Source organism: Schistocerca americana, chromosome 3 (genome assembly GCF_021461395.2).
Source record: "Schistocerca americana isolate TAMUIC-IGC-003095 chromosome 3, iqSchAmer2.1, whole genome shotgun sequence".
In the NCBI taxonomy this organism is placed as follows: domain Eukaryota; kingdom Metazoa; phylum Arthropoda; class Insecta; order Orthoptera; family Acrididae; genus Schistocerca; species Schistocerca americana.
In genome coordinates, this window is record NC_060121.1 from 306,040,329 (window position 1) to 306,066,206 (window position 25,878).

Sequence of the window (25,878 nt, forward strand, 5' to 3'; positions counted from 1 at the left end):
TAGAAAATTTTACTGTTGCTTTCCAACTGAAATAGTCTTGAATCATGAGACTGTTTTGCATATCGCATCTGTATTCTGCAAACCATTGTAATGTGTGTGACAGAGTATATTTCCCATTGTACCAGTTGTTAGGATTTCTTCAGATTCCATTAGCATGTGTAGCACAGAGAGAATGATGGCTTAAAAGTCTTTTTGTGTCTTATAATAAGCTTAATCTTGTATTTATGGTCCCTATGGGATTGATACATTAATGGGTATAGTATATTCCTAGTCTTCTCACTTAATACTCTGTCTTGAAACATTGTAAGTAGGCTCTCATGGGATAATGGAGGGTGGAGTGGTAGTTGGGAGGAAGGGGGGGGGGTGGAGAGGAGAGGGATATCTTTAACTGTCTACCTTATAATTGAGCAATATTCTGGGATGGATCATACAAATGTTTTGAATGAATCTCCTTTATGCATTTTTCCCAGTGTCTTACTTATGACTGATTTTTGTAGCCTGCTTTGCTTATGACTGATTCTATGTGATCATTCAATTTCATATCCCTACAGATTGTTAACTGAAGTATTTGGATGAAGTGACAAATTCCAGTTGCAACTCACTGATACTCTGTACAAAACTATGTTTTTGTGCTTTGAGAACTGTACAGTTTTATGTTTGTGAACATTTTTGCACCAGTTTGAGTTCTTGAATATTTGTGCTGCTTTTTCAATGCGGTATATTTGTTATAGATAACTGCTTCATCTGCAAAAAGTTTGATGTCACTATTAGTAGTGTTTTAGAGGTTATTAATATATGACATGAACACTTGGGTCCCAACTCATTTCCCTGGGACATGTCTCTCATTACTTCTTCATCTGTCAGTGAGTCTCCAGCCAACAAAACATGTCATATCTTCCCTACCAAAAAACCTTCAAGCCAATCACAAATTTCATTGTTATCCATATGATTGTACCTTTGTCAGTGGGTGGAATGCTTTTCAAAAGTCAAAAAATATGCATCTACCTGACTGCCTTGATGCATAGCTTTCTGGATGTCATGAGAAAAGCACAAGATGGGTGTTGCATTACCGATGTTTTTTGAATCCATGGTGGTGAAGAGAGAGGACATTCGGTTTGATATATCTCATTCTGTATGAACTCAGAATATGTTTTGAGATTCAACAAGAGATCAATGTCAAAGATATTGGCTGGTAAGATGCTACTCCTCTTGTAGGCACATGTGATCTTTGCTTTCTTCCAAGCCGGCCAGAGTGGCCGAGTGGTTCTAGGTGCTACAGTTTGGAAGCGCGTGACCGCTACGGTCACAGGTTTGAATCCTGCCTCAGGCATAGATGTGTGTGATGTCCTTAGGTTTGTTAGGTTTAACTAGTTCTAAGTTCTAGGGAACTGATGACCTCAGCAGTTAAGTCCCATAGTGCTCAGAGCCATTTGAACCATCTTTCTTCCAACTATTGTTCACAGGGTCTTCAGTATATTATGGTTGAAAGAGCCAGCTCAGCTACAAATTCAGTATAGAATCTGACAGGATTTCCTACTCAGCCTGTATAAATGACTAATTTTAGTGATTTCAGCTGTTTCTCAATGTCACTGACACTAATATCTCCATTGCTCAGATTTGCAATGGTGAAAGAATTAAACTGTGGCAGTATGTCTGATTTTTCATTTGTGAAACAAGATTCTGCTTTTACTTTGCTACCCTCAATTTCAGTTCCCGCATTATCCATACTTTGGTATCACTGAAAGCCTCTAAGTATGGCCAGAATTTCTTTGTGTTTTATGAGAGATCCTGTGATTATAATCCACTACAGTAGTCATTGAATGTTTCATGCATTGGCCGTTTGACATCCAAAAACATTTCATGTAATTTCTCTATGTGTATACTCCTATACTTTGTTTTACACCTATTGTGTAACAGTTGGTGCTTTTTAGAAGTTTCTTTATAGAGGCTGTATACCATGGAGGTCTCCCACATCAAAAACTGTTCTATTAAATACATAACTATCCAGCACTTAGTCAACTATTCTTCTTAACTGCAGCCACAGTTCACCTACATGCTCCTACCTATAGCTAAAAGTTCTTCTTCGAGACACGACACTGCTACCTCTTTATATAGAATATAGTGTATAGAAACAGTGTCAGAAATCAACCAGTTGATACTTTTGTCTTAAATCTACAAGTATGCTCTACAGGTCACCGCAAACTGACTATAAGTTGAGTTAACCAGGCAAAAAAGTTAGCTACTTGGTCTGGTGTAGCTAGAAGCAACTACAGGCAATCGTAAAGGTATGTGTGTTGCAAAGCAGAGGGCTTTTGCTTGGGTGGTGTGGTGTGTTCGTCTGTAGTTAAGGCTGCTAGTGCACACTTGTGTTATTGTGCTTAGCTCAGAGGTATGTTGTTTGGATCATCAGACCACTGAGTGAGCTGATGCAGCCCTACGTAACTTCACGTCTTGTGCCAACGCCTTCATCTCCGAATAGTGCTTGCACCCAATGTATTGAATTACTTGTTAGATATATTCCATTCACTATCACTCCCCCTCCCCCCACACACCCCCATACACTGTTTACCTCTACAGTTTTTCCTAGTGCTGTGGAAATTATTCCTCAGTGTCTTAACGCATGTCCTATCATCCTCTTCCTTTGTCTTGTCAAAGTTTCCCACACATATCCATCCTCACCGATTGTGTGGAGAAATTCCTCATTTCTTATCTTATCAGTCCACCTACTTTTAAGCATCCTTCTATAGCACCACATCTCAAATGCTTCGATTCTTGTATTCTCTGGTTTTCCCACAGTCTATGATTAACTTCTGTGCAATGCTATGCTCCAGATGTACATTTTCAGAAACTGATTCCTCAACTTAAGGCCAGTGATTGATACTAGCCATTCAAGGCGGTGTGACCTCTGGCACCCCTGCCTCATGCCTGTGGGAGGAGTGGGCTGAGTGGTGGCCTGCTGAGTCCCAGTGGTAGACTGGTAATCGAGAAAAATACTTTGCATTAATTTTCAAATACACATTTTTCCATGACAGTTAATAAAATGTTCTGGAAGCAGAAATTAAATAAACAGTGCTTCCGACTGTGTCCAGTTTTGTCTCAAGCGTATATGGGCTGTTATGCCAAGGTTGATTGGATTTCATCTTAAAACCCACTGTTTCATACCCATCTGTGGAGGACATTTTCAAGCGAAACTGTAGCTTCTTTGAATGTCTCGCTAGTGACTACAGCAAAATTCTGCTTCCATGTGCTTCTGCACAGTGGTGTGACATCACATGTTTTGAATGCATGAAAGCAATTTACCATTGTTCACTGCCTTTGTCTGCTGTTGCTATCACTCCATGGTGGAAACTGGTATATATATCTTCTTCAGCATGGGAATCCAGATGTCATTCGATTTCATGCCCTCCTTGTTCCTATTAAAATCCCTGGGGTGTTTTCCAATTTCTATGGCCTCCTTGTATAATGTTTCACAGGATCCACTTGTGGCTGCCAGTACCTGAGTCCTATCAAAATGAATCTGGTGGTCTCCTGGCTGCAACAGCTGGTCTTTCAATGTCCCATCTTTAAGGCACCGGTCATATCTTCTGTGATGCTGAGGGAAGACTGCCATGCATGGAACACAAGCTGTTGCCTCATAGCAGGGATCTGGTTTCGGCAGATGCAGACAGCAGGTCTGGTGTGATGTGGTACAAAGGCCCACAGGGTGGACCTAGTGTGGAAAGTGGCTCCCCAACCCAGTCTAAAACCTGTGGCTGCAGCTGGCAACACCTAGTCATCTCATTGTCTGGCATAGCCCTGGATTGTGGTAGTACTGCGGTGCTCAGGATGAATCTGTCTCAAAATTCACAGTTATTTATACTGCCCCAGGGTGCATTTGTTGCACTATTGCTCAGCACCCACGTAGCTCATAACATGGTTCTAGCCCTGGTATGGTGACACCTCCCTGCCCACTACAGCTATTACTGCTGTGCAATGCATGTTTTGCAGAGCACAGCACATTGATCTTACAACCTTTTTGCACACACATTGATCTGATCTACAAGTCACCAAACTGTGCTTACCGGCCAGCAGTAGCTAATGCAACACTTGACAGAAGTTTTTTACAAATTTTACTTAAGACTAGGTTGTTGCGCTACACTTTCTCTCTCCACAAGCAAGACATAGTCCCTTTGGTCTTTCTCAGGACAGGTTGCCACTGTGATTACTTCTACCATCATTTCACAAAATAAATGACACACTCCCAATTTTATACTAGGCTAACTACACATTATTTTTATTTATTTATTTATTTATTTATTTGTGTGTCTCATAGATCATTGGTGCAATTGTATCACTAGGATGTAGAAAATGTCAGATTATTACAGTAATAAGCATACACTATGTGATCAAAAGTATCCGGACACCTGGCTGAAAATGACTTAAAAGTTTGTGGCGCCCTCCATCGGTAATGTTGCAATTCAATATGGTGCTGGTCCACCCTTAACCTTGACGACAGCTTCCACTCTCACAGGCATACATTCAGTCATGTGCTGGAAGGTTTCTTGGGGAATAGCAGCCCATTCTTCATGAAGTGCTGCACTGAGGAGAGGTATAGATGTCGATCAGTGAGGCTTGGCACAAAGTCGGCGTTCCAAAACATCTCAGAGGTGTTCTATAGGATTCAGGTCAGGACTCTGTGCAGGCTAGTCCATTACAGGGATGTTATTATCGTGTAACCACTCCGCCACAGGCTGTGCATAATGAATAGGTGCTCAATTGTGTTGAAAGATGCAATCACCATCCCTGAATTGCTCTTCAACAGTGGGAAGCAAGGAGGTGCTTAAAACATCAAGGTAGGCCTGTGCTGTGACAATGCCATGCAAAAAGAATAGGGGTGCAAGCCCCTTCCATGAAAAAGACAACCACACCATAACACCACCGCCTCTGAATTTCACTGTTGGCACTACACACGCTGACAGATGACTTGCAACAGGCATTCACCATACCCACACCCTACCATCAGATCACCACACTGTGTACTGTGATTCATCACTCCACACAATGTTTTTACACTATTCAATCATCCAACGTTTATGCTCCTTACACCAAGTGAAGCGTCACTTGGCATTTACCGAAGGGATGTGTGGCTTATGAGCAGCCACTCAACCATGAAATCCAAGTTTTCTCACCTCCTGCCAAACTGTCATAGTACTTGCAGTGGATCCTGATGCAGTTTGGAATTCCTGTGTGATGGTGTGTATAGATGTCTGCCTATTACACAATACGACCCTCTTCATCTGTCGGCAGTCTCTGTCAGTCAACAGACAAGGTTGGTCTGTACACTTTTGTGCTGTATGTGCCCTTCACGTTTCCCCTTCACTATCACATCGGAAACCTAGGAATGTTTGCGAGTGTAGAAATCTCGCATACAGATGTATGACACAAGTGACACCCAATCACCTGACCATGTTCAAAGTCCGTGAGTTCCGCGGAGTGCCCCATTCTGCTCCCTCACGATGTCTAATGACTACTGAGGTCGCTGATGTGGAGTACGTGGCAGTGGGTGGCAGCACAATGCACCTAAAATGAAAAATGTATGTTTTGGGGGTGTCCAGATACTTTTGATCACATATTGTATCTAAATGGTCATGAGGCTGTACTAAAACATATAGGTTATAGTAGTAATAATGATTACACAAACAAATTATAAGCCCTATATTCTAATACATATAAAAATCATTCTGTCATCAATTGATATGCCAGTGCTACATAGTCAGTTCTTACAGGAATGCTTAAAATTACACACACTTTACTAATTCTTATACATTGTCAAAAATTCCTGCAAAGAATAGAAAGAACTATTCAAAAGATAAATTTTCAGCTGGTTTTTTTAATTTAGTCATATCCCCAATGGCTGATTTAACATGAAATGGATGTTCATTGTATACTTTTATTCTTAAATAATGTACTCCTTTCTGTACCATATTTTTTGTATATCTTTGTGAAGTTCCTGTTTACTTCTTGTATCATGATCATGATATTCACTGTTTATTTTGTAAACTGTGTGCTTATTGTTCACAAAGCACATTAGTGAAAAGATGTACTGAAATGGCATGGTGAGGATCCCGAGCCATTTGAATAAGTTTCTGCAAGAGCATCTCAGGTGCACTCTAGCCACAATTCCTATGACTCTTTTCTGTGCAATAAAGAATTTGTTTGCTTGTGACTGGTTATCCCAAAATATGATGCCACATGTCATAACTGAATGGAAATATCCTAAGTATGCAGATTTAATTGTTTCCAAGTCACAAACAGATGAAACTGAACAAATGGCAAATGCTGCTGAATTCAGTCTATTAATAGGTCATTGATGTGAACTGACTATGTGGTTTTCTTGTGAGGATAAGTTTGGGAGTATATTTACTGGAAAAGGGTAAGGGAAACTTTGGTCGCAAGGTCAAACTTCCGAAAGTTGTACAAAAACAGAAAGTTAGAAAACTGCTTAAAAAAGTAGTCCTATTTATTCCTCTCTCTGTAGCGTTCATTAAAGACTGAATTCTCCTTGAAATGCATGGTTTTCTGGTGCTCTTCCCCCCCCCCCCCCCCCCCAAAAAAAAAGAAACTTCCTCGTGCCTGGTGGCACTACACTATGTGAATTATGTTCAGTGTATCTGTACTTGGTTTAAGTGGTTTGCCCCATATGTTAGATGCACCTCATGACAGCTCTACTCTGGCAACAGCTTTCTGTCACTGAAGGTTATCTTTGGCATGATGTTCAGTCAGAACATTTCATTTCAGATTGCAGCTGCACTGTAAACAGCTCACTGTGCGCATCAGCTGCTTGACCTGAAACAAGGCTGTGACACAGTACTTGCACTTGTGGTACCTCGTGAATGTCTAGTGTGCACTCTTAAACAGATTCAGTGCTGTTGACTTGACTATCTGCTCTCTGAACTCGTCTCCTCTTTGTTTTCCTCCATTCACCCTGTTTCTGAGGAAATGTATATGACTGTACTATATCTGCCACAACATCTGCAACGAAACTACCAACATCTTCATGTGCATTCCCTGTAATATCTAAAACAACAGCAGCATCTACAATTTCGCTCGACACATTGTAAAAATCACAGGCACATACACACTTCCCTGTGCATCTGGCCTAGGGCTGTCGTGCCTCAACATAACACCTACTATCTCCCACTGGAGTAGATACTATTGCATTTAAATCACCTGTGAAGCTATCTCCAAACTTAAATCACTTTGGTATTGCCCGCACCAATTCCTGCTACCCCAAACTATACAGTTCCACTTGGTAATGAAGCTGCTTCTTCTACATCACTCTTCTCCGCTTCAGCAATGTCATTACTCTGCACCTTGGATAAATTCTCAGGATCTTGCATTATATCACCATCAACTATTATCATAATCTTTCCATTCAAATGATCATCCATCCATCCATGATATACCTGCTCTTTACAGGACTGACAGGTTTGACCAAACTAACGGTAGTCGGCTGTCCTGCAGGAACAGGTAAACTATCCTCAGGCCTGCTCCTCTCACTTTCAGCTTCCTCCTTCTTCATCCTCTCTGATTATTCTGTATCCCTTCTTTCCATCTTCTCCATAATTAACTACTCCTAACCTACCAAGGCCTATTTTTTATCAACCAGTGCTCTCTCCACAACTTCTCTCTGTACTCTGGAGTTTTGCAAAAAGCTTTTTTCTTCACCTCAGTCTGAATCACTTTCTATTTTTAGACACCCCAGCATTATCCACTAGCATCTCATCTCCTTAGTCTCTTATTATTCTCAGTACCTCACCTGTCATAATCAAAGGGAAAAAAACCACTTAATCATACCACTATTCCAACACTTCTCATTACCTTACATGCTTAAAAACGGAGACATATTCCCTGTTACGCACAAAATAAAATAAAATTCGAAGAACACTTAACCATATCACTATCTCATTACTTCCTACTAAACTTAATTACTTTTGTCTGAGTTGCTGCCAGTAATTATTGCTATGCATCAAAACAATGACTAATTTAGCTTCAGCTTGCAAATCATTGCTCATTGTTCACAGCTTATATACTTCTGGAGAAAAAAGAGATGCACTCACTCCACCATGTGTCAATGAAACTGCACCCCTGCAAAGAGATGCACTCACCCCACCATGTGTCAATGAAACTGCACCCCTGCAATGGTCAAGTCATCTTTTTTATCTGCTGATCTGTGGATGGCAGTTGTAGGCATTGCTACACCACTGCTGTCACCAAACAACTCAGCCATAGGCTTGAAGGTCCTGCTGCTGCCACCAGCTTGTTGGGGGTGATGCAACCTTTGACACCACTCTGCTTTGGCCCTCGGATGGGGGAAGAGCTGAGTCCTTTGGCACCATTCTGTTGTGGCCCTTTGGGGGGAAAGGACAGAGCAGCAGGTCGGTGTGGCCCAGTGATAGACTGGTGGTCAAGAAAAATACTTTGTATTAATTTTCAATTCCACATTTCTCCATCATCAATATGAGGCAGACATGCCCCCCTATGGTGCAGTGGGCTAACGATGGTCAGTGGATGGCTTACCTCTGCTCAGCGGGATGGTGCACTCGTCAATGCCCTGTGATTCTGACATCAGGCCAGGCAGCAAGCTGGCGGTCCATCAGTAGCCTAAGATGAAGCCCCAACATTAGTGGTGTACTACTTCTTCTTGCTGCATCTGCCATATGTTGATAAAATCCATGCTCAGGTGTCCCAAGTGCAGTTCGCATTTAACCTGATGCTGCGGGAAGAATGGAAGATTGCCATGCATGGGACACAACCCCCTGCCTCCCAGCAGGAGTCTGGCATCAGCAGGTGCAGACAGCAGGTCTGCTGTGCTGTGGCACCAAGTCCCACAGGATGGATTTAGTGTGGGAGGTGGCTCCCTGACCCAGTCTGAAACTCGTGGGTGCAGCTGGCAGCACCTAGCCATCTCATCGTCTGGCATAGCCCTGGATTGTGATAGTCTGTGGTGCTCAAAATGAATCTGTCTCAAAATTCACACTTATTTATACCATTCCAGTGTGCATTTGTTGCATATTTATACCATTCCAAAGTGCATTTGTTGCACCTTTGCCAGGCAACCAGTCATGTAGCTTATAACATGGTTCCAGCCTTGGTGTAGTGACACCATCTTGTGCACTCTGGCTATTACCACTGTACAGTACAGCTTTTGCATGAGTGTGGCTAACCCATCTTGCAATCCTCTTCTATATACACTGCCAGAAAAAAATAGTATTTCTGGAAGAATGATGTCAATTTTAATCCAATGATGGCATATGACACCCGGGGGATATTAGGTGTACTGATGATGGTTTCAGCATTGTCTACCAACAGATAGCAAGTGACATAGCTACAAGAGTCCCATATGTGTTTACTCTTTAATAGGGAATGCTCAAAGCCAGAAGGCTTAGTATAGTGCAAACGTGTGAATCAAGCAGGCAACAAATGTGAGAATCAAGCAGGCAACCATGCCATGGAGACACATGAACATTCTCATACCCATAGACAAGGATCTGGACATCCACAGAGCACAGATACCCACCAGGATCATCATATTGTAAGGGCATCAATGGCATATTGTACAGCTACTACAGCATAGACAAGAGGGCTTGTGAACCCAGACATGTCAAAATGACCTGTTGTGAACCGGTTATAAGAGCAGGACTATGGGCATGCACGTCTCTAACCTGTCTTCCACCCACATCACAGCACTGATGTGCACTGCTCCACTGATGCCATCAGAGGATCGCTTGGAAGATGGATTGGTATGCTGTGGTCTTCAGCGATGAAAGCAGATTCTACCAGCATGCAAGTGATGATCCTTTGTGTGTACAACATAGCACTGGGGAGTGCTGTCTCGTAGAGTACATATGTTTATGACACACTGGACCCATCCAAGGCATTATGGTCTGGTGCGAGATAACCTACAATTGTCATTCACCTTTGGTATCTCTGGAGAGGATGCTAACCAGTGCTTGGTGTGGGCAGAATTTTGTTAGACCCCCTTTTTTTTTGCCATTCTTGCAATTGAAAGGGGATGTTTTATTCCAACAACATAATGCTCACCCACATATTCCCTGTGAAACTCAGCACACTCTGCAAGATGTGTAGCAACTTCCCTGGCCAGAATGATCTCCAGACTTGTCTCCGAGCACGTGTGGAATATGATGGGGTGGGAAGTGACTCTTGTGACTCATCAACCAACGACTCTCACATAACTACATGAACGGGTCAAGCGGGTGTGGCATAATGTATCCCAGGACAGTATTCACCATCTGTATGAGTGACCTGATGCTAGATTCAGTGCCTGCATTGCCGCCAATGTACTAATATGGGTGTTTCAGCATGAGCTGATACCTGGTACTTCAGAACCTCTTATGCTATTGGTCTGTAAATGTAATCATTTCATGTATCCCACATGCACTGTTGCAATAATAAATCTTGAGTGAATTGGAGACCTCTAGCATGGTATACTATTTTTTTTAATTTTTGCCAGTGTGTATTGCTGTAACCTAAATGTCTCCACACTGTGCTTTCCAGTTAGCAGTAGCTAACGCTACATTCCAAAGAGGTTTGTTATAAATTCTTACATCTTTCATTTAAGACTAGGTAATGATGCTACATAGTGAATAAACACTCTTCATCACACAGAAAACGTGGATAAATTCTAATCACTTGATAGTTCACAATTCCAGTCCATTGTCATAAATTTCAGAACACACCAAAACAGCAATCCGTATAGTCCGGGGTCCAGCCAATCCATATTGTAGGCCCCAGAGGATCTGGCATCAGTGGCCATGCAGCATTTTCATCAGACTGAACGCCTGTATTGGTGAAGTCCTGTAGGAGACCATGAACTGTATCAGGACCCTGGCCTTGTGTGCGGATACACACTAAAGGTGTGGATGAATTGCTCAGCTTCACCATTTGTAATGGCACCACTGTCATGTGTATTATGCCATTTTGAGAGCAGAAATCCTGAAACATAAAGATGAAAATTAGACCAATGTCTGAAATGATTGTTTCTGGGTTACCTCCAATGATGAGTATTTTCTGCAAGGCAGTTATTGTGTCTCTTTGCTGTGATATCTGACATTCGAATTAAGTAAGGAAACTTGAAATATGGGTGGTGGGGGTGCTGACCGGATTGACACATAGGTCTTGCTGGAGTGGCCTTGCCAGTAGCTGTGCCGCCTGTGAGTGCCTTCATGTGTGTTATAACTCAATGGTCAGCATAGAGGAGGTTTATGACATGCTGATGATGTGATGAGTACATGGCAGTCATCGTCCAATGTCAGCATCAGTTCTCGTTGTACCACCTGGATCCTGATGTTTAGGGGAAAATATATGCAAAGATTTGGAAGGGACTGTGGAGAGTGGCTTTCTGGCCAACCTAGGCAGATGTATCGCATAACTTGTTTTCTGTTAAAGTGCTCAGCTGTTTCCTTTGTGAATGTGGATGCAGTGACAGGAAACTCTTTTAGTTAGTTTTGTAAGGTGGAATTACAGTGTATTCTAAGAGTTACATGTAAGATCTGACCCCATAGGTAATTTGGATAGAGCATTGGCATTAGCATGTTGTGCTGTCAGCCAATAGTGAATTGAAAAATTGTAATTGCTGAGGAAGGGAGTCCAACAATGCACACACTGTGCCATTTTTTTCTGAAACGATATTAATGGTTTATGGTCCATCATGAGATGAAATTTTGTGCCATAAAGAAATGTAAAGAATATTTCGATGTTCAATATGATAGCCAGTGCTTCTTAATCAATTTGCGAGTAATTTGTCTGGATGGAAGTGAGTGTTTTAGATGTATATGCAATGGGTTGCTCATGGCTATCATCACTTATGTGAGAAAGAATGGCTCAAATCCCATGTTGAGACATGTCCATGACAGGATGGATCATAGGTCACCAGACAAGAAGCAGACTTTAGATAATCTTTTAACTTGTGAAAAGCCTCCTGAGTCTGCTGTGACCATTCATATTTAGTGCCATTGTTGCATAGATTATTATGGGATCTGGCAATAAATTTTGGATAATAATTTATTTTTCCAAGAAATGACTGAAGATTATGTGGGTGAAACCATCTAGATCACTTATTAAAATTATTTATTTATTACTACATTTTGGCTGCTGCCTGATTCGATGTAGTGTTTAGTACTGACACAGAAGCTTCTTTTTAAGTTCTACTCTTCTGATATTTGATGATGGCAGTAACCAAAACATCATAAAAAATAAAGAAATTATAATAACTGATTTTGATGGTTTTAGTTAAAAAATATTCACAATAATCACAGATTCACACAGGAAATTCATTTCGTATGTCAGTGAAATGACTGAAGGTCCTTTAAATACATAGACGATGCTTAAAGAATTTGGAATATTGTAGGTTGCATTTTATTCTATATTTTTTGTGTCTGGTACAATAGACATAAGTTCGCAAGATGTTGCTCTCTTGTAGCACTGCTTACTAATATACTGCTGAGCTAATTGACTGTTCAGAATATTTTGAATCATCTGCTCCAAAGATTGTCGGAAAATTGCTGGTTGCACTAGCATTTCTGAAAGGCAGCCTGTTGTATCTGTACAGTCCAAATAGAGTGTTGATGACCATTAATTGGTGGGACTATTCATCTGGTGGCAATTGTAAATAAACTTATGATAGATCAGTTTTAGAGTAATACAGTCCACTTGATAGTCTTGATATGAACTCTTCTGGCTGTGGAATGAGACAGACAATCTCTGATTGTACTTTTATAGCTGATTTAAAGTCCTAACAGAAATGCAGGGAGCCATTTGGTTTTGGTAACACTTCCAATGGTGTTGCCCACTGACTGGATGTGATGGACGTGAGGGCATCTTCTTGCATCACAAAATCTAACTCAGATTTGATGTCATCTCTCAATGCTACCTGCACTGGTCTAGCTCTAGTGTGACGAGGGCCTCCCGTCGGGTAGACCGTTTGCCTGGTGCAAGTCTTTCGATTTGACGCCACTTGGGCAACTTGCGCATCGCTGGGGATGAAATGATGATGATTAGGACAACACAACACACAGTCCCTGAGCAGAGAAAATCTCCGACCCAGCCGGGAATCGAACCCGGGCCTTTTGGACTGACAGTCTGTCGCGCTGACCACTCAGCTACCGGGGCGGACCCTAGCTCTAGTGAGGTGCACAGAAGACTTTACCTTCATATGAGCTACGTAATCATTTGCACGCTCTAAGCCTGGTGAAAGTAGATGTGAGTATTCAGTGCACAGTGAATAGTAATAATCGAATGGTATACCTGTTGAGACACTGTTGATGCCATCTATTGTTTTAAAACCAGAAGAAGAAAATGCATCCATTCCAAAAACATGTTTTGTGCTTGCCATGATGGCACAGCTAAGAAAGAAGTCGGCTGGTTAACTTTTATGTACAATGCCACTACTGTGCATTTACCCTGCAAAAGTGTGCAGTCCTCGCTGTTGGACTGTAGCTTTTGTGATGTTGGCTCAAGAGGTGGAGAACCAATCTGAGCACAGGTTTCCCCATTTGTAATATAAACTAGTGAATGAGCATGGTTGATTGTCAATGGGAGAAAAAACTTTTACAGACACTCTGTAAAAAGGTTCAGCTGGAGCCATAATGTTTTTATGCTGTTGCAGCATTGTCAATGGGATGTGGTGCTGCTTTTGCAGGCTTCTGCCACAAGTTCTTGTTTACAGCACTGCACTCACTGTGTTTCTTTACATATGCACTGAGTGTGCATATTTTTAACAAAACAATGTGGGCACTGGATGACTCTGGGTTTAAAATCTGTAATTAGTGTCAAATGTTCAGCTCACAATGTTTTTTCTCATGTTATCAGTTACTGTTAAAAATGAATACACCATAGATTTATACAGACTAGAAACAGCAGAGGGCCTATAACACTTCCTTGGAGAATGTAGGTATCACTTCTGTTTCACTTGATGACTGTCCATCAGTTACTATGAACTATGGCCTTTTGCACAACTGAGATTATTCTTTGTAGGCATGCAATTTGATTAGAAGCCACATGTCACAAATGGAGTCAAAAGACTTCTGGAAATCTAGGGATATTAAATTAACTTGAGATTCCCTGTTGATAGCATTCATTACTGTGGTGAATAAAAGACCATTTGGGTTTCACAAAAATGATATCTTCTGAATCCATGCTGACTTTTTGATAATAGATCATTTTTCTCAATGTGTTTCATAATATTCAAGAGCACAGTATACATTCAGAAATCTTACTGTAAACTGGTGTCACTGATGTGGGTCTATACGAGTAATTCAGCAGATTACTCCTATTTCCTATCTTACATATTGCTGTGATCTTGCAAATTTCCAGTCCTTTTTTCAAGCATGCAGTTGTAGACCATTGTTAAATATTGTGGAGCTATTACATCAGCATACTCTGAAAGTAACCTAATTGGCATACAATCTGGACTGGAAGACTTGCCTTTAATGGGTAACTTAAGTTGTGTTGTTATGCCAAGGGAATCTCCTTCTAAGTTAATCTTTTTGGCATTTGTTCTTGGTTTTAATTCTGGAATATATACTGCATCTTCTTTGGCGAAGGAAAGGAATATCAGAAAATAGTGCTTGGTAACTCCAATTTAATGGCACTGTCATAGGTAACATTACTATTGCTATCACACAGTAAAGGTATTGTTTTGTGTTGCCTCTGGTGTACTTTAAACTTTACCAGAATATCTTTGGATTGTCTGTCAGATCTCAAGACAGGGTTTCATTGTGGAAACTATTCAAAGCATCTTGCACTGAAATCCAAGCTAAAATTTGAGCTTCCATAATACATATCCAGTCTTGGGGCTATTGCATTCTTTTAAATCTGGCATGTTTTCCCTAGTGCTTCTACAGCTGTGTCCTGAGCTGTTTTGTATACCATGGGGGATATTTTCTATCTCTTATTAATTTACTTGGTATGAATCTCTCAAATTCCATCAATACTATTTCTTTGAATTTAAGCCACCTCTGCTCTACACTTACATTGTTAGTTTGGAAGAAATGGAGACTGTCTCATAGGAAGCCATCAAGTAAATTTTTATCTGCTTTCTTAAATATATATATTTAGCATTTATTTTTGGTGGATTTGTTTGTTAATAGCCTGATGTGACAATGTCATTTCATTTTATCCATACTGCAAGCAAGTCATAAGAGATGGAGCACAAACTAGGATTATTTCAAAGATGGGTAAAGAAATTGGCCGCGCTCTTTCAAGAGAACCATCCTAGAATTTTCCAGGAGCAATTTAGGAAAATCATGGAAAATCTAAATCTGAATGCTTAGACTCAGATGTGAGCTGTCATCTTCTCAACAGCAAGTCAAGTGTGCTAACCACTGCAGGACCTGACTTGGTGCCATACTGAACCACACAAATCTGTTACATACAGTTGCAGTGCATCTCTCCTCTCCTTTTTTGTAAAAGAGTGAATGAAAAGCTACTAGGAACTCGTGTAAACTATGCTTTGTTTCCTTCTTTTACTGCTATTGGCACATTTAGAGGCTTTCATTGAATAGGTTGATGCTGTTTTATGAGATATTAGAAAACACAACAGGATATTAATATAATTTAAAATTTAGGTGATCCCACTTATTTTCATATGTATATACACATATAACAAAATGTTCTCATTTAACAATTTGTAAACTGTTCTAATTATAAAGCAGCTTTCACTTAGTGTAGCCAATAACCAGTAAGCTCATCCTTTTTTCTTCTAAGGCCTTAATGAGCTCATTTGAGATGTAACACAAGCTCAGGTTGGGAAAGGACAATGAAGAAAATTGTCTGTGTCCATTTAAAAAGAATTTCTGCAGTATTTACATTAATAAATTTAGTAAGACCACAGAAAGTGGTAAAATACCGGAACTTCAATCACTGATAGAAAGCACCGAAGCTGAAATCGTTCTAGGTACAGAAAGCTGGCTGAAGCCAGAGATAAATTCTGTCGAAATTTTTACAAAGGCACAGACGGTGTTTAGAAAGGATAGATTGCATGCAACCGGTGGTGGCGTGTTTGTCGCTGTTAGTAGTAGTTTATCCTGTAGTGAAGTAGAAGTGGATAGTTCCTGTGAATTATTATGGGTGGAGGTTACACTCAACAACCGAGCTAGGTTAATAATTGGCTCCTTTTACCGACCTCCCGACTCAGCAGCATTAGTGGCAGAACAACTGAGAGAAAATTTGGAATACATTTCACATAAATTTTCTCAGCATGTTATAGTCTTAGGTGGAGATTTCAATTTACCAGATATAGACTAGGACACTCAGATGTTTAGGATGGGTGGTAGGGACAGAGCAACAAGTGACATTATACTGAGTGCACTATCCAAAAATTATCTCGAGCAATTAAACAGAGAAGCAACTCGTGGAGATAACATCTTGGACTTAACAAACAGACCTGAACTTTTCGACTCTGTAAGTGCAGAACAGGGAATCAGTGATCATAAGGCCGTTGCAGCATCCCTGAATATGGAAGTTAATAGGAATATAAAAAAAGGGAGGAAGGTTTATCTGTTTAGCAAGAGTAATAGAAGGCAGATTTCAGACTACCTAACAGATCAAAACGAAAATTTTTGTTCCGACACTGACAATGTTGAGTGTTTATGGAAAAAGTTCAAGGCAATCATAAAATGCGTTTTAGACAGGTACATGCTGAGTAAAACTGTGAGGGACGGGAAAAACCCACTGTGGTTCAACAACAAAGTTAGGAAACTACTGCGAAAGCAAAGAGAGCTTCACTCAAAATTTAAACGCAGCCAAAATCTCTCAGACAAACAGAAGCTAAACGATGTCAAAGTTAGCATAAGGAGGGCTACGCATGAAGCATTCAGTGAATTCGAAAGTAAAATTCTATGTACCGACTTGACAGAAAATCCTAGGAAGTTCTGGTCTTACGTTAAATCAGTAAGTGGCTCGAAACAGCATATCCAGACACTCCGGGATGATGATGGCATTGAAACAGAGGATGACACACGTAAAGCTGAAATACTAAACACCTTTTTCCAAAGCCGTTTCACAGAGGAAGACCGCACTGCAGTTCCTTCTCTAAATCCTCGCACAAACGAAAAAATGGCTGACACCGAAATAAGTGTCCAAGCACTGGAATCACTCAACAGAGGAAAGTCCACTGGACCTGATGGGATACCAATTCGATTCTACACAGAGTACGTGAAAGAACTTGCCCCCCCTTCTAACAGCCGTGTACCGCAAGTCTCTAGAGGAATGGAAGGTTCCAAATGATCGGAAAAGAGCACAGGTAGTCCCAGTATTCAAGAAGGGTTGTCGAGCAGATGCGCAAAACTATAGACCTATATCTCTGATGTTGATCTGTTGTAGAATTTTAGAACATGTTTTTTGCTCGAGTATCATGTCGTTTTTGGAAACTCTGTAGGAATCAACATGGATTCCAGAAACAGCGATCGTGTGAGACCCAACTCGCTTTATTTGTTCATGAGACACAGAAAATATTAGATACAGGCCACCAGGTAGATGCTATTTTCCTTGACTTCTGGAAGGCGTTCGATACAGTTCCGCACTGTCGCCTGATTAAGTAAGAGCCTACGGAATATCAGACCAGCTGTGTGGCTAGATTGACGAGTTTTTAGCAAACAGAACACAGCATGTTGTTATCAATGGAGAGACGTCTACAGACATTAAAGTAACCTCTGGCGTGCCACAGGAGAGTGTTATGGGACCATTGCTTTTCACAATATATATAAATGACCTAGTAGATAGTGTCGGAAGTTCCATGCGGCTTTTCGCGGATGATGCTGTAGTATACAGAGAAGTTGCAGCATTAGAAAATTGTAGCGAAATGCAGGAAGAACTGCAACGGATAGGCACTTGGTGCAGGGAGTGGCAACTGACCCTTAACATAGACAAATGTAATGTATTGCGAATACATAGAAAGAAGGATCCTTTATTGTATGATTATATGATAGCGGAACAAACACTGGTAGCAGTTACTTCTGTAAAATATCTGGGAGTATGCATGTGGAACAATTTGAAGTGGAATGATCATATAAAATTAATTGTTGGTAAGGCGGGTACCAGGTTGAGATTCATTGGGAGAGTCCTTAGAAAATGTAGTCCATCAACAAAGGAGGTGGCTTACAAAACACTCGTTCTACCTATACTTGAGTATTGCTCATCAGTGTGGGATCCGTACCAGATCGGGTTGACGGAGGAGATAGAGAAGACCCAAAGAAGAGCAGCACGTTTCGTCACAGGGTTATTTGGTAACCGTGATAGCGTTACGGAGATGTTTAATAAACTCAAGTGGCAGACTCTGCAAGAGAGGCGCTCTGCATCGCGGTGTAGCTTGCTCACCAGGTTTCGAGAGGTTGCGTTTCTGGATGAGGTATCAAATGTATTGCTTCCCCCTACTTATACCTCCCGAGGAGATCATGAATGTAAAATTAGAGAGATTCGAGCGCACACGGAGGCTTTCTTCCCGCGAACGATACGCGACTGGAACAGAAAAGGTAGGTAATGACAGTGGCACGTAAAGTGCCCTCCGCCACACACCGTTGGGTGGCTTGTGGAGTATAAATGTAGATGTAGATGTAGAAAGTCTAAATCTGGATGGTAAGATGAGGATTTGACTTTCCATCCTCTTGAATGTGAGTACAGTATCTTGGCACTTCACTACCTCCCTTCGTACCATGACAGGCAGTCCAAAGGAAGATAACAGTGATTACATTCAGTCTAAGTAAACATAATAAATATATTCCCATTGACATTCAGAACTTGACAGAGAATCACTTCATCTGCTTTGTCAGAGCGGCAGGTTCCACAGACGGACCACTGCATAGACCTCTTGCTGCGCTGGAACTCTGGGAGTGGACGACATGGGGCACGTGGCCGCTCTGGAATGGAGCCATTGTCTCGCCGCCTACGCCAGCTAGGTCATCCACACCTTGCCTCATGGCTCTCCAAGTCTGTCTTCCATGCACTCGCTCAGGATCTTGGAGATGATGTTGCTGCTCTCAACAGTGATGGGGATACTGTGGCTATGGCAGCAGCCAAGGCATCACCAAATAAGATCCGACATTTAAGGTACTTATGAATGCCATTTGATGTTTCTGATCACACATGCTTCTTTTCCTTGTATCTTCAGGCTTCATATAGTGTCCATTATCAGATTTAGTAAAGTTACTACAAATATAAAGTGACCACTACCAAAGTCGAAAGTTGTTAAGTCAGGTAAAAGGTGCATTAATTTGAGTGCTGAAACTTAGCTAGGACAAGGCCACATTGCAAACACACTACCTCACAAGTAAAATTTCAAGTGTGTTGTCAGATGACTATGCAAGAACCACATGTTCATTCACATCACCTGCAAATTTAAGGAGTATTTAATCTAGATGCTTGTTACTTTGAGGTATAGGTATTAATGGAAGCAATATAGTGTGTGCTTGAGGATGCCACTTTGTATGATCAGTACTGTAGGGATGTTCAAAGCGTCCAGTGTTGTACCACTATGACAGCTTGTCCTACCTGAACCTAAAGGTTCCATGAAAAGCAGTTTGGTGGTTATGATTTTCATACAGATAAAATTATGAGCTGTGAGCTAGAATGGCACTTCCACTTCAATAATTTTTCCATATATAAGTACGGTGTAACTGACCTGAACTTTATACTGCTTTTCAATGTACTCATACTCTACCACTGGCTTGCAGGAATACAGTTTTTAGGCAACATCCATACAATGTTTATTGTGTATGGATGTGCAAAGAATGAAACAAATAAATAGATAATGACTTAGGTGAGTTTTCTGCAAGTTTGAAGTGATTTGTATTATTGTTACACAGTGAATCACAAGTGGTATACTACCAGCTGTTTAATTCCTCTGACTGCTGTCTGTGGTTGGTCACTGATCTTGTAATCTAACAATATCAGGTCTTTCTCTTAAATACATGTGTCACATTACATTTCATTCTATTGAGGATTACCCACCAGCTTAACACTAAATATATTGATAACATGCATGTCTTTCTGCATTTTGCAACAATTTTCAGGCACTGTGATTTCCATGTAGATAATTGCTCTGCCTGCAAACAGCTTGACAGCTAATGTTACCTACCACCTTATTTATATGGGATGTCCCTGGAGGAATGGTCAATGTTCAGGGATACGACAGGAACAAATCATTCAAAGGAAAAAAGTCTAGTAAACATAAGCTTTAAAATGTATACCTTATGAGTTATGAGCACTTCTTCATTTTCAATAGTATGAAACAAATCTTTTCTGCTGCAAGCTCTCTGCTTTCCATATTTTGCAAGGATGTAGTATGGACCAAAACAAAATAAAAAATGTCTGATAAACATGGGCACTATATTGCATACCAAAAGAGCTATGAACACTTCTTCAGTAGAAGAGTGACTGTAAATGTTAAAGGAAAGTTCTTGTAGAATATAAACAAGTTTGAATTGAAGGAGGCCATTCACCTAAAAGCAGAAGTATTGAGATGCTAATAGACACACATAAAAGAAAGAAAACTTGCTGCCTTTCAGATTTATCCTTTATCCTTTGATGAACTAAAGTAAAACACACGCACGCACGCACACATACACACACTGTGCCTTATGCCCATACATGGAGCTGGCTGGAGAAATGTTGTATTTCAGCAGGTGGACTGTTTGTGGTGGGGCAAAGTGTTGGGTTGGGTGGGTAAAGAGAGAGAAGGAGGTGGGAGGCAGGGAGAGGGACTGGAGCTGAGGGATTAGCAGCTCAAAGGGAGGTAGCTGGTTTGCTGACTATGAGTGGGGGAGAGAGAGAGCTGGCAGGTATATAGGCTTGGTATGTAATGCATGATAGTAGGGATCAGTGGGGGGGCAGTGCATGCTGAAAGTGGTGTGGGGACATGAATTGAGAGGGGTTGATAGGATGGAAGAAGGGGAAACCGTCAGGTAGAGAGAGCAGGGATGGTAGGTTACCTGAGACTGAGGCCAGGGTAAATACAGAAGCGGAGAATGTGTTGTTAGGGTAATGCTGCTTTACTTAGTTCAGAGAAGCTGGTGGTTGGGGGAAGGATCCAGATGGCCCATGTTCTAAAGGAGCTATTGAAACAGTACCTGCATTTTGACAGCTGCCATCCCTTCCCTACCAAAAAATCCCTCCCATGCAGCCCAGCCACTCATGGATGACATATCTACAGTGATGAAAACCTCCTTGTATGGTACGCTGCAGGCCTCTCGAAGGCCTTCGCAAGCAGGCAATACTCCTCCAAACCTAGTCCATGAATAGATTTCCCATGCTGTATCCTCACACACCCCCAATCCTCCCACCACCCTTAGGAGTCAGTTGCAAAGGACCACCCTGCTTGTCACTCAGTATCACCCTGGTCTAGAACAACTGAACCACATCCTTTGCCAGGGCTTTGATTATCTCTCATGCTTTCCTGAAATGTGAGACATCCTACTTAAGATCCTACCCATTGTTCCTCCAGTTGTGTTCCATCACCCATCCGACCTACACAACCTAGACCTTCCCATTTCCACTCCCACTTCCACTCCCAACCCTTTCCCAGAAGGATCATATTTGTCCAGCCAACACCTCCTACTTCAGTCCTGTCACAGACTTGTCCCAAGCCATCAGGAGCCAGACCATCTGTGAAAGCAACTATGTCATATACCAGTCCTGCTGCAAGCCCTGAACAGCTTTTTATGTTGATGTGGCTACCAACAAGCTGTCCACCAGGATGAATGGCCACTGCCAAACTGTTGTCAAGAACAAAGTGGACCACTGGATGGCATAACATGCAGCTGAGTGCAACTAGCTCAGCTGCATTGGCTGCTTCACAATCTAGGCCATCTGGATCCTTCCCTCCACTACCAGCTTCTCTGAACTATGCAGATGGGAGTTATCCTTACAACACATCCTCTGCTCCTGTAATCATCCTGGCCTCAGTCTCAGGTAACCCACTGTCCCTGCACCATTTGCCAAACAGTTTTCCCTCCCTTTATCCTGTCACCCTCTCTCAATTCATGTCCCCATGCTACCTTCAGTGCATGCCCCCCCCCCTCCCCCTGCCCCCCAGCCAGCACCATTTAGGGGTATAGGTGTGTGTGTGTGTGTGTGTGTGTGTGTGTGTGTGAATGTGTGTGTGTGTGAACGCACCACTTCTGCTGTTTAGTACTGCCACCTCCCAAAATATGGAAAGCAAAGAGCTTGCAGTAGAAGAGGCTTGTTTCACAGTATTGAAGATGAAGTAGTCTCATAACTCTTAAGCTATGCATTTTAGAGATCGTGTTTACTAAACTTTTTTCCAGAGAATGATCATTCCTGCCATATCCCTGAATCTCAACCATTCTTCCTGGGACATCCTGTATGCATGATAGTTCACCTAATCAGTTAATCTCAAATTTTCCTAAAAGTCTTCAAGAATCAAAGCAAGGTTTTTAACAAATGGCAGTATGCATTTTCTTTTTATACAAAATTTCATAAAGTATTGATTCTGAACACTTGTTTTTGATATATGCAAATTGCTGCAAAACTATTCAATTATTTTAATTATTACCATTTACAGAGGCTTCAGTGTCAAAGTTATATTATTTGATGCAACCCACTATCTTCCAAATCATGTTAAAGATTGAGACTTAAGTCTTTCATAATGGTACAGTTGTATAGAACATTCTCGGACATCTTGCCGTGTCAGTTCATGGTAGAACATTGAACTTTTGATGATTACCTGTATCATCTTTGTCAAGACCAACTGGTAGTCAAAACTGCTCTTTTAGTGGCCTTACAACAGCCCATAGACAGTTTCTGATTGGTTGGTAATTACATAATGCTGTCATAGATACTGTCAATATCTGTGCTGGTGGCACCACCTCTCCTGTTGTAGCACAAACATTGTGACAAATTTGTCTGCCTCAAGTGCTCATTTCCATGCACCACTCAGATTATACCAGCTATCATGTTTGAAGGTCTTCTTGCACATTCTTACATCTACAGTCTCTGTAATTACAGAATACCAGTATGTAGGAGCCCAGCACAAAACCTTTGTTTTGTTAGACAGTATTTTGTGTCTGTTTGTAGTGCTGTGCTCAGCAACTACAGATTTCTCCAGTTCACAATTTCTAATATGCTGTTGATGTTCTGCACAGCAGTCAGAAATTGTGCAGATGGACTGATCAATGCAATTGCTTCCACCCTCACAATGGATATTATAATCCTAGAGATCCTGAGGCCAGGACAGTACCCTCGCAAGGAATGTTATAAAGCCCAGGGATTCTCAGGCCGAGACTGTCCTTAATAGGACACAATGCCGCTTTTATCTTCTTGGGAGGTTGGAAATAGGTCTTATACCTCATCTTCCAAGGACTCTGCGTATTTTGCTGTATGTAATGCTACAGAAAGGAAGGAATACAATTGTTAGCTCATCATGTGAATGTTTGACATTTTCAAGTTTCCTTTTCTTGGAAAATGTTGACTTCATACCACATGAAACATAGCCATTCCTTCAGATGATTAATTTTGGAATTCAAGTGGTCCCCATACAAAACAGTTTTTGCTCTGTGTACCAATGTATTTAAAACTGCTCTCTTCTGGGCTTGATGATGGAAACACAGGGCACTAAGATATAAACCAGTGTGCATCAGCTTATGGTGCACTGAGTGGCTGACACATCCATCTGACTTTTGATGGACCAAAACATCTCAAAATGACAGACTTATGACAGGCTTCCTTCTTTCTCTGTCTTGACAGTGAACTGGATATTTGGGTGCATTCTGTTCAAACATTCAAGGAAATGTTCAAGAGCTTCTGTGCCATGTGGCCAGACCATAAACATGTCATCAACATAAAAATAAAATAAAGCTCTTGAGCACTTCCTTGGACATATGAACATGTCATTAACATAATGATGAAATAAAGCTCTTGAGCACTTCCTTGAACATGTGAAAAATATGCACTCAAACATCCTGCTCACTGTCGAGGCAGAGAAAGAATGAAGTCTGGCATTTTTAGATGTTTTGGTCCAGCTAAAATCAAATGGACATCTCAGCCACTCTGTGCACCACAAGTTGAAGCACACAGATTTACATCTTAGGACCCAGAGTTTTCACCATCCAGCCCCTTGTAAATACATTGGTACACAGAGCAAAAACTGTTTCTGACAAGAACCACTTGGATTCCAAAATTAATCATCTGAAGTACATGTCTGGAAGGAATGGCTATGGTTCACATGATATGAAGCTAGTGTCCTCCAAGAAAAGGAGACATGAAATGTTCCCATATTGTCATTATTCCATCCCAGATTTTGCATTGTTTGATTTAAACTGTAATTTCTTAACATTTTGGTAGATGAAATTTATAAGCATTGCCCATACAGCCCTGTTTTTGTCTCTTTACAAACTGCTACTTTTCAAAAACCATTTTTTGATATTTTCAATAATTAACTGTTGATGTGACTCACTTTGTGGATTATGAGTAGTAGCAGATGTCATACATACTGAAGATAAACTTTGGAGTTACTTTCATATCTGCAAATTTTATCTCACTTTATTATACGTTGAAGTAGAAACTGGTTGATAATAGAATTTTTCCTGGTACCTGATTTGTAACTGACACCTCTGTTATGCAAGGAATAGCACATCATGCCATATATCAGGTTCCATATTAAAATGATCAACACCCATGAATGGCTGGAAGATTAATTTCAGTTGAACATGAAGTTAAGGCTGAGACAATTCCCGCCATAGCTCTGTGATGTTCAAGACATCGTTTGCATTTTCTTCATTAATACTTCACATGGATACGAATTTGTGGCAGATGGGCAATTCTTCAATGGTGTAATAATTACCAGGTCTGGCACTTTATCACTGAACAGTGAGATACTGGAATGCTACCTTCTGTGAAAACTTTACCCAATCAATTATACAAGAACTGGTTGCAGATGTCTCCTTTCTAAATGGTTAACTAAATGAGGACTATAATTCTCAGTTGTCACTGTATGTATGTGGCACAGGGACCTGCTCTGAAATTATACTATTGTGAAGCAAAGGAAGAACACATTAACATATGCATATTACACATATTAACATTATATTTTTAAAGTCAAGAGACTGTTCTCTAATTTCAAACTACAAAAAGTTTGGTTTTATTATGATCACTCTGAGATTAAGAACATTATAAATTCAAAATAAAATTAAAAACATACTTTATTAACCAGTCACCCCACAAATCATCGATATAGATTCAAGAATTGAGTATTTCTGGCAGCTACAGGACAGGCAACAATACTCATTATAAACTGGCCTCTATTTTACCACAACACCGGTAGCTAATGTTCCGTGATAAATGTCAATAGGGTCATGGAGAAATTAACCCACCAGTAGGAGACTAAAGCTTTTTTCACAATAATGGCTTTTCTGCTCATTTTGTGATAATAAACTTAGCTTGAGCAACAACAAACTGTTTATACCATTTTAACAATTATTAGTACGATTTCTAGTAGATGATTCAATTTGTTAATGGTTAGCTTGACATGTCAACTCATCTCTGAATGTTCTCCTTCATCATGGAATATACAGAACACAAGGAATTAATTAGTTAATTGGGTGACAAGATAGTACTTTAGAATGGTTTCAGGAGTGAGTATATGATGTTTTAACATGCATGTTCCCTACCCAAACAGTTAAGCTGTTGACAAATATGTGTTGCCTCTGCAAGCAGCATACAGTAAGTGCATCAATAAAATCTTCTCAGTTTATAGCTATGTCACTTTAAACTGAAAGAACCAGAGGTTGTACAGAGTTTCAGGGAGAGCCTAAGGGAACAATTGACAGGAATGGGGGAAAGAAATACAGTAGAAGAAGAATGGGTAGC

The 25,878-nt window shown here is 40.8% G+C and overlaps 1 protein-coding gene across 1 annotated transcript in view; it reads left to right on the top strand.

Moving 5' to 3' along the window:
• The window catches only part of LOC124607384, a 111,917-nt gene that overhangs the window by 42,570 nt on the left and 43,469 nt on the right, over positions 1–25,878 (top strand). The window contains exon 3 of the mRNA XM_047139700.1: positions 18,828–19,104. Within this exon, the coding sequence (XP_046995656.1) occupies positions 18,828–19,104 (277 nt within the window). The remainder of the gene's footprint in view (positions 1–18,827; positions 19,105–25,878) is intronic.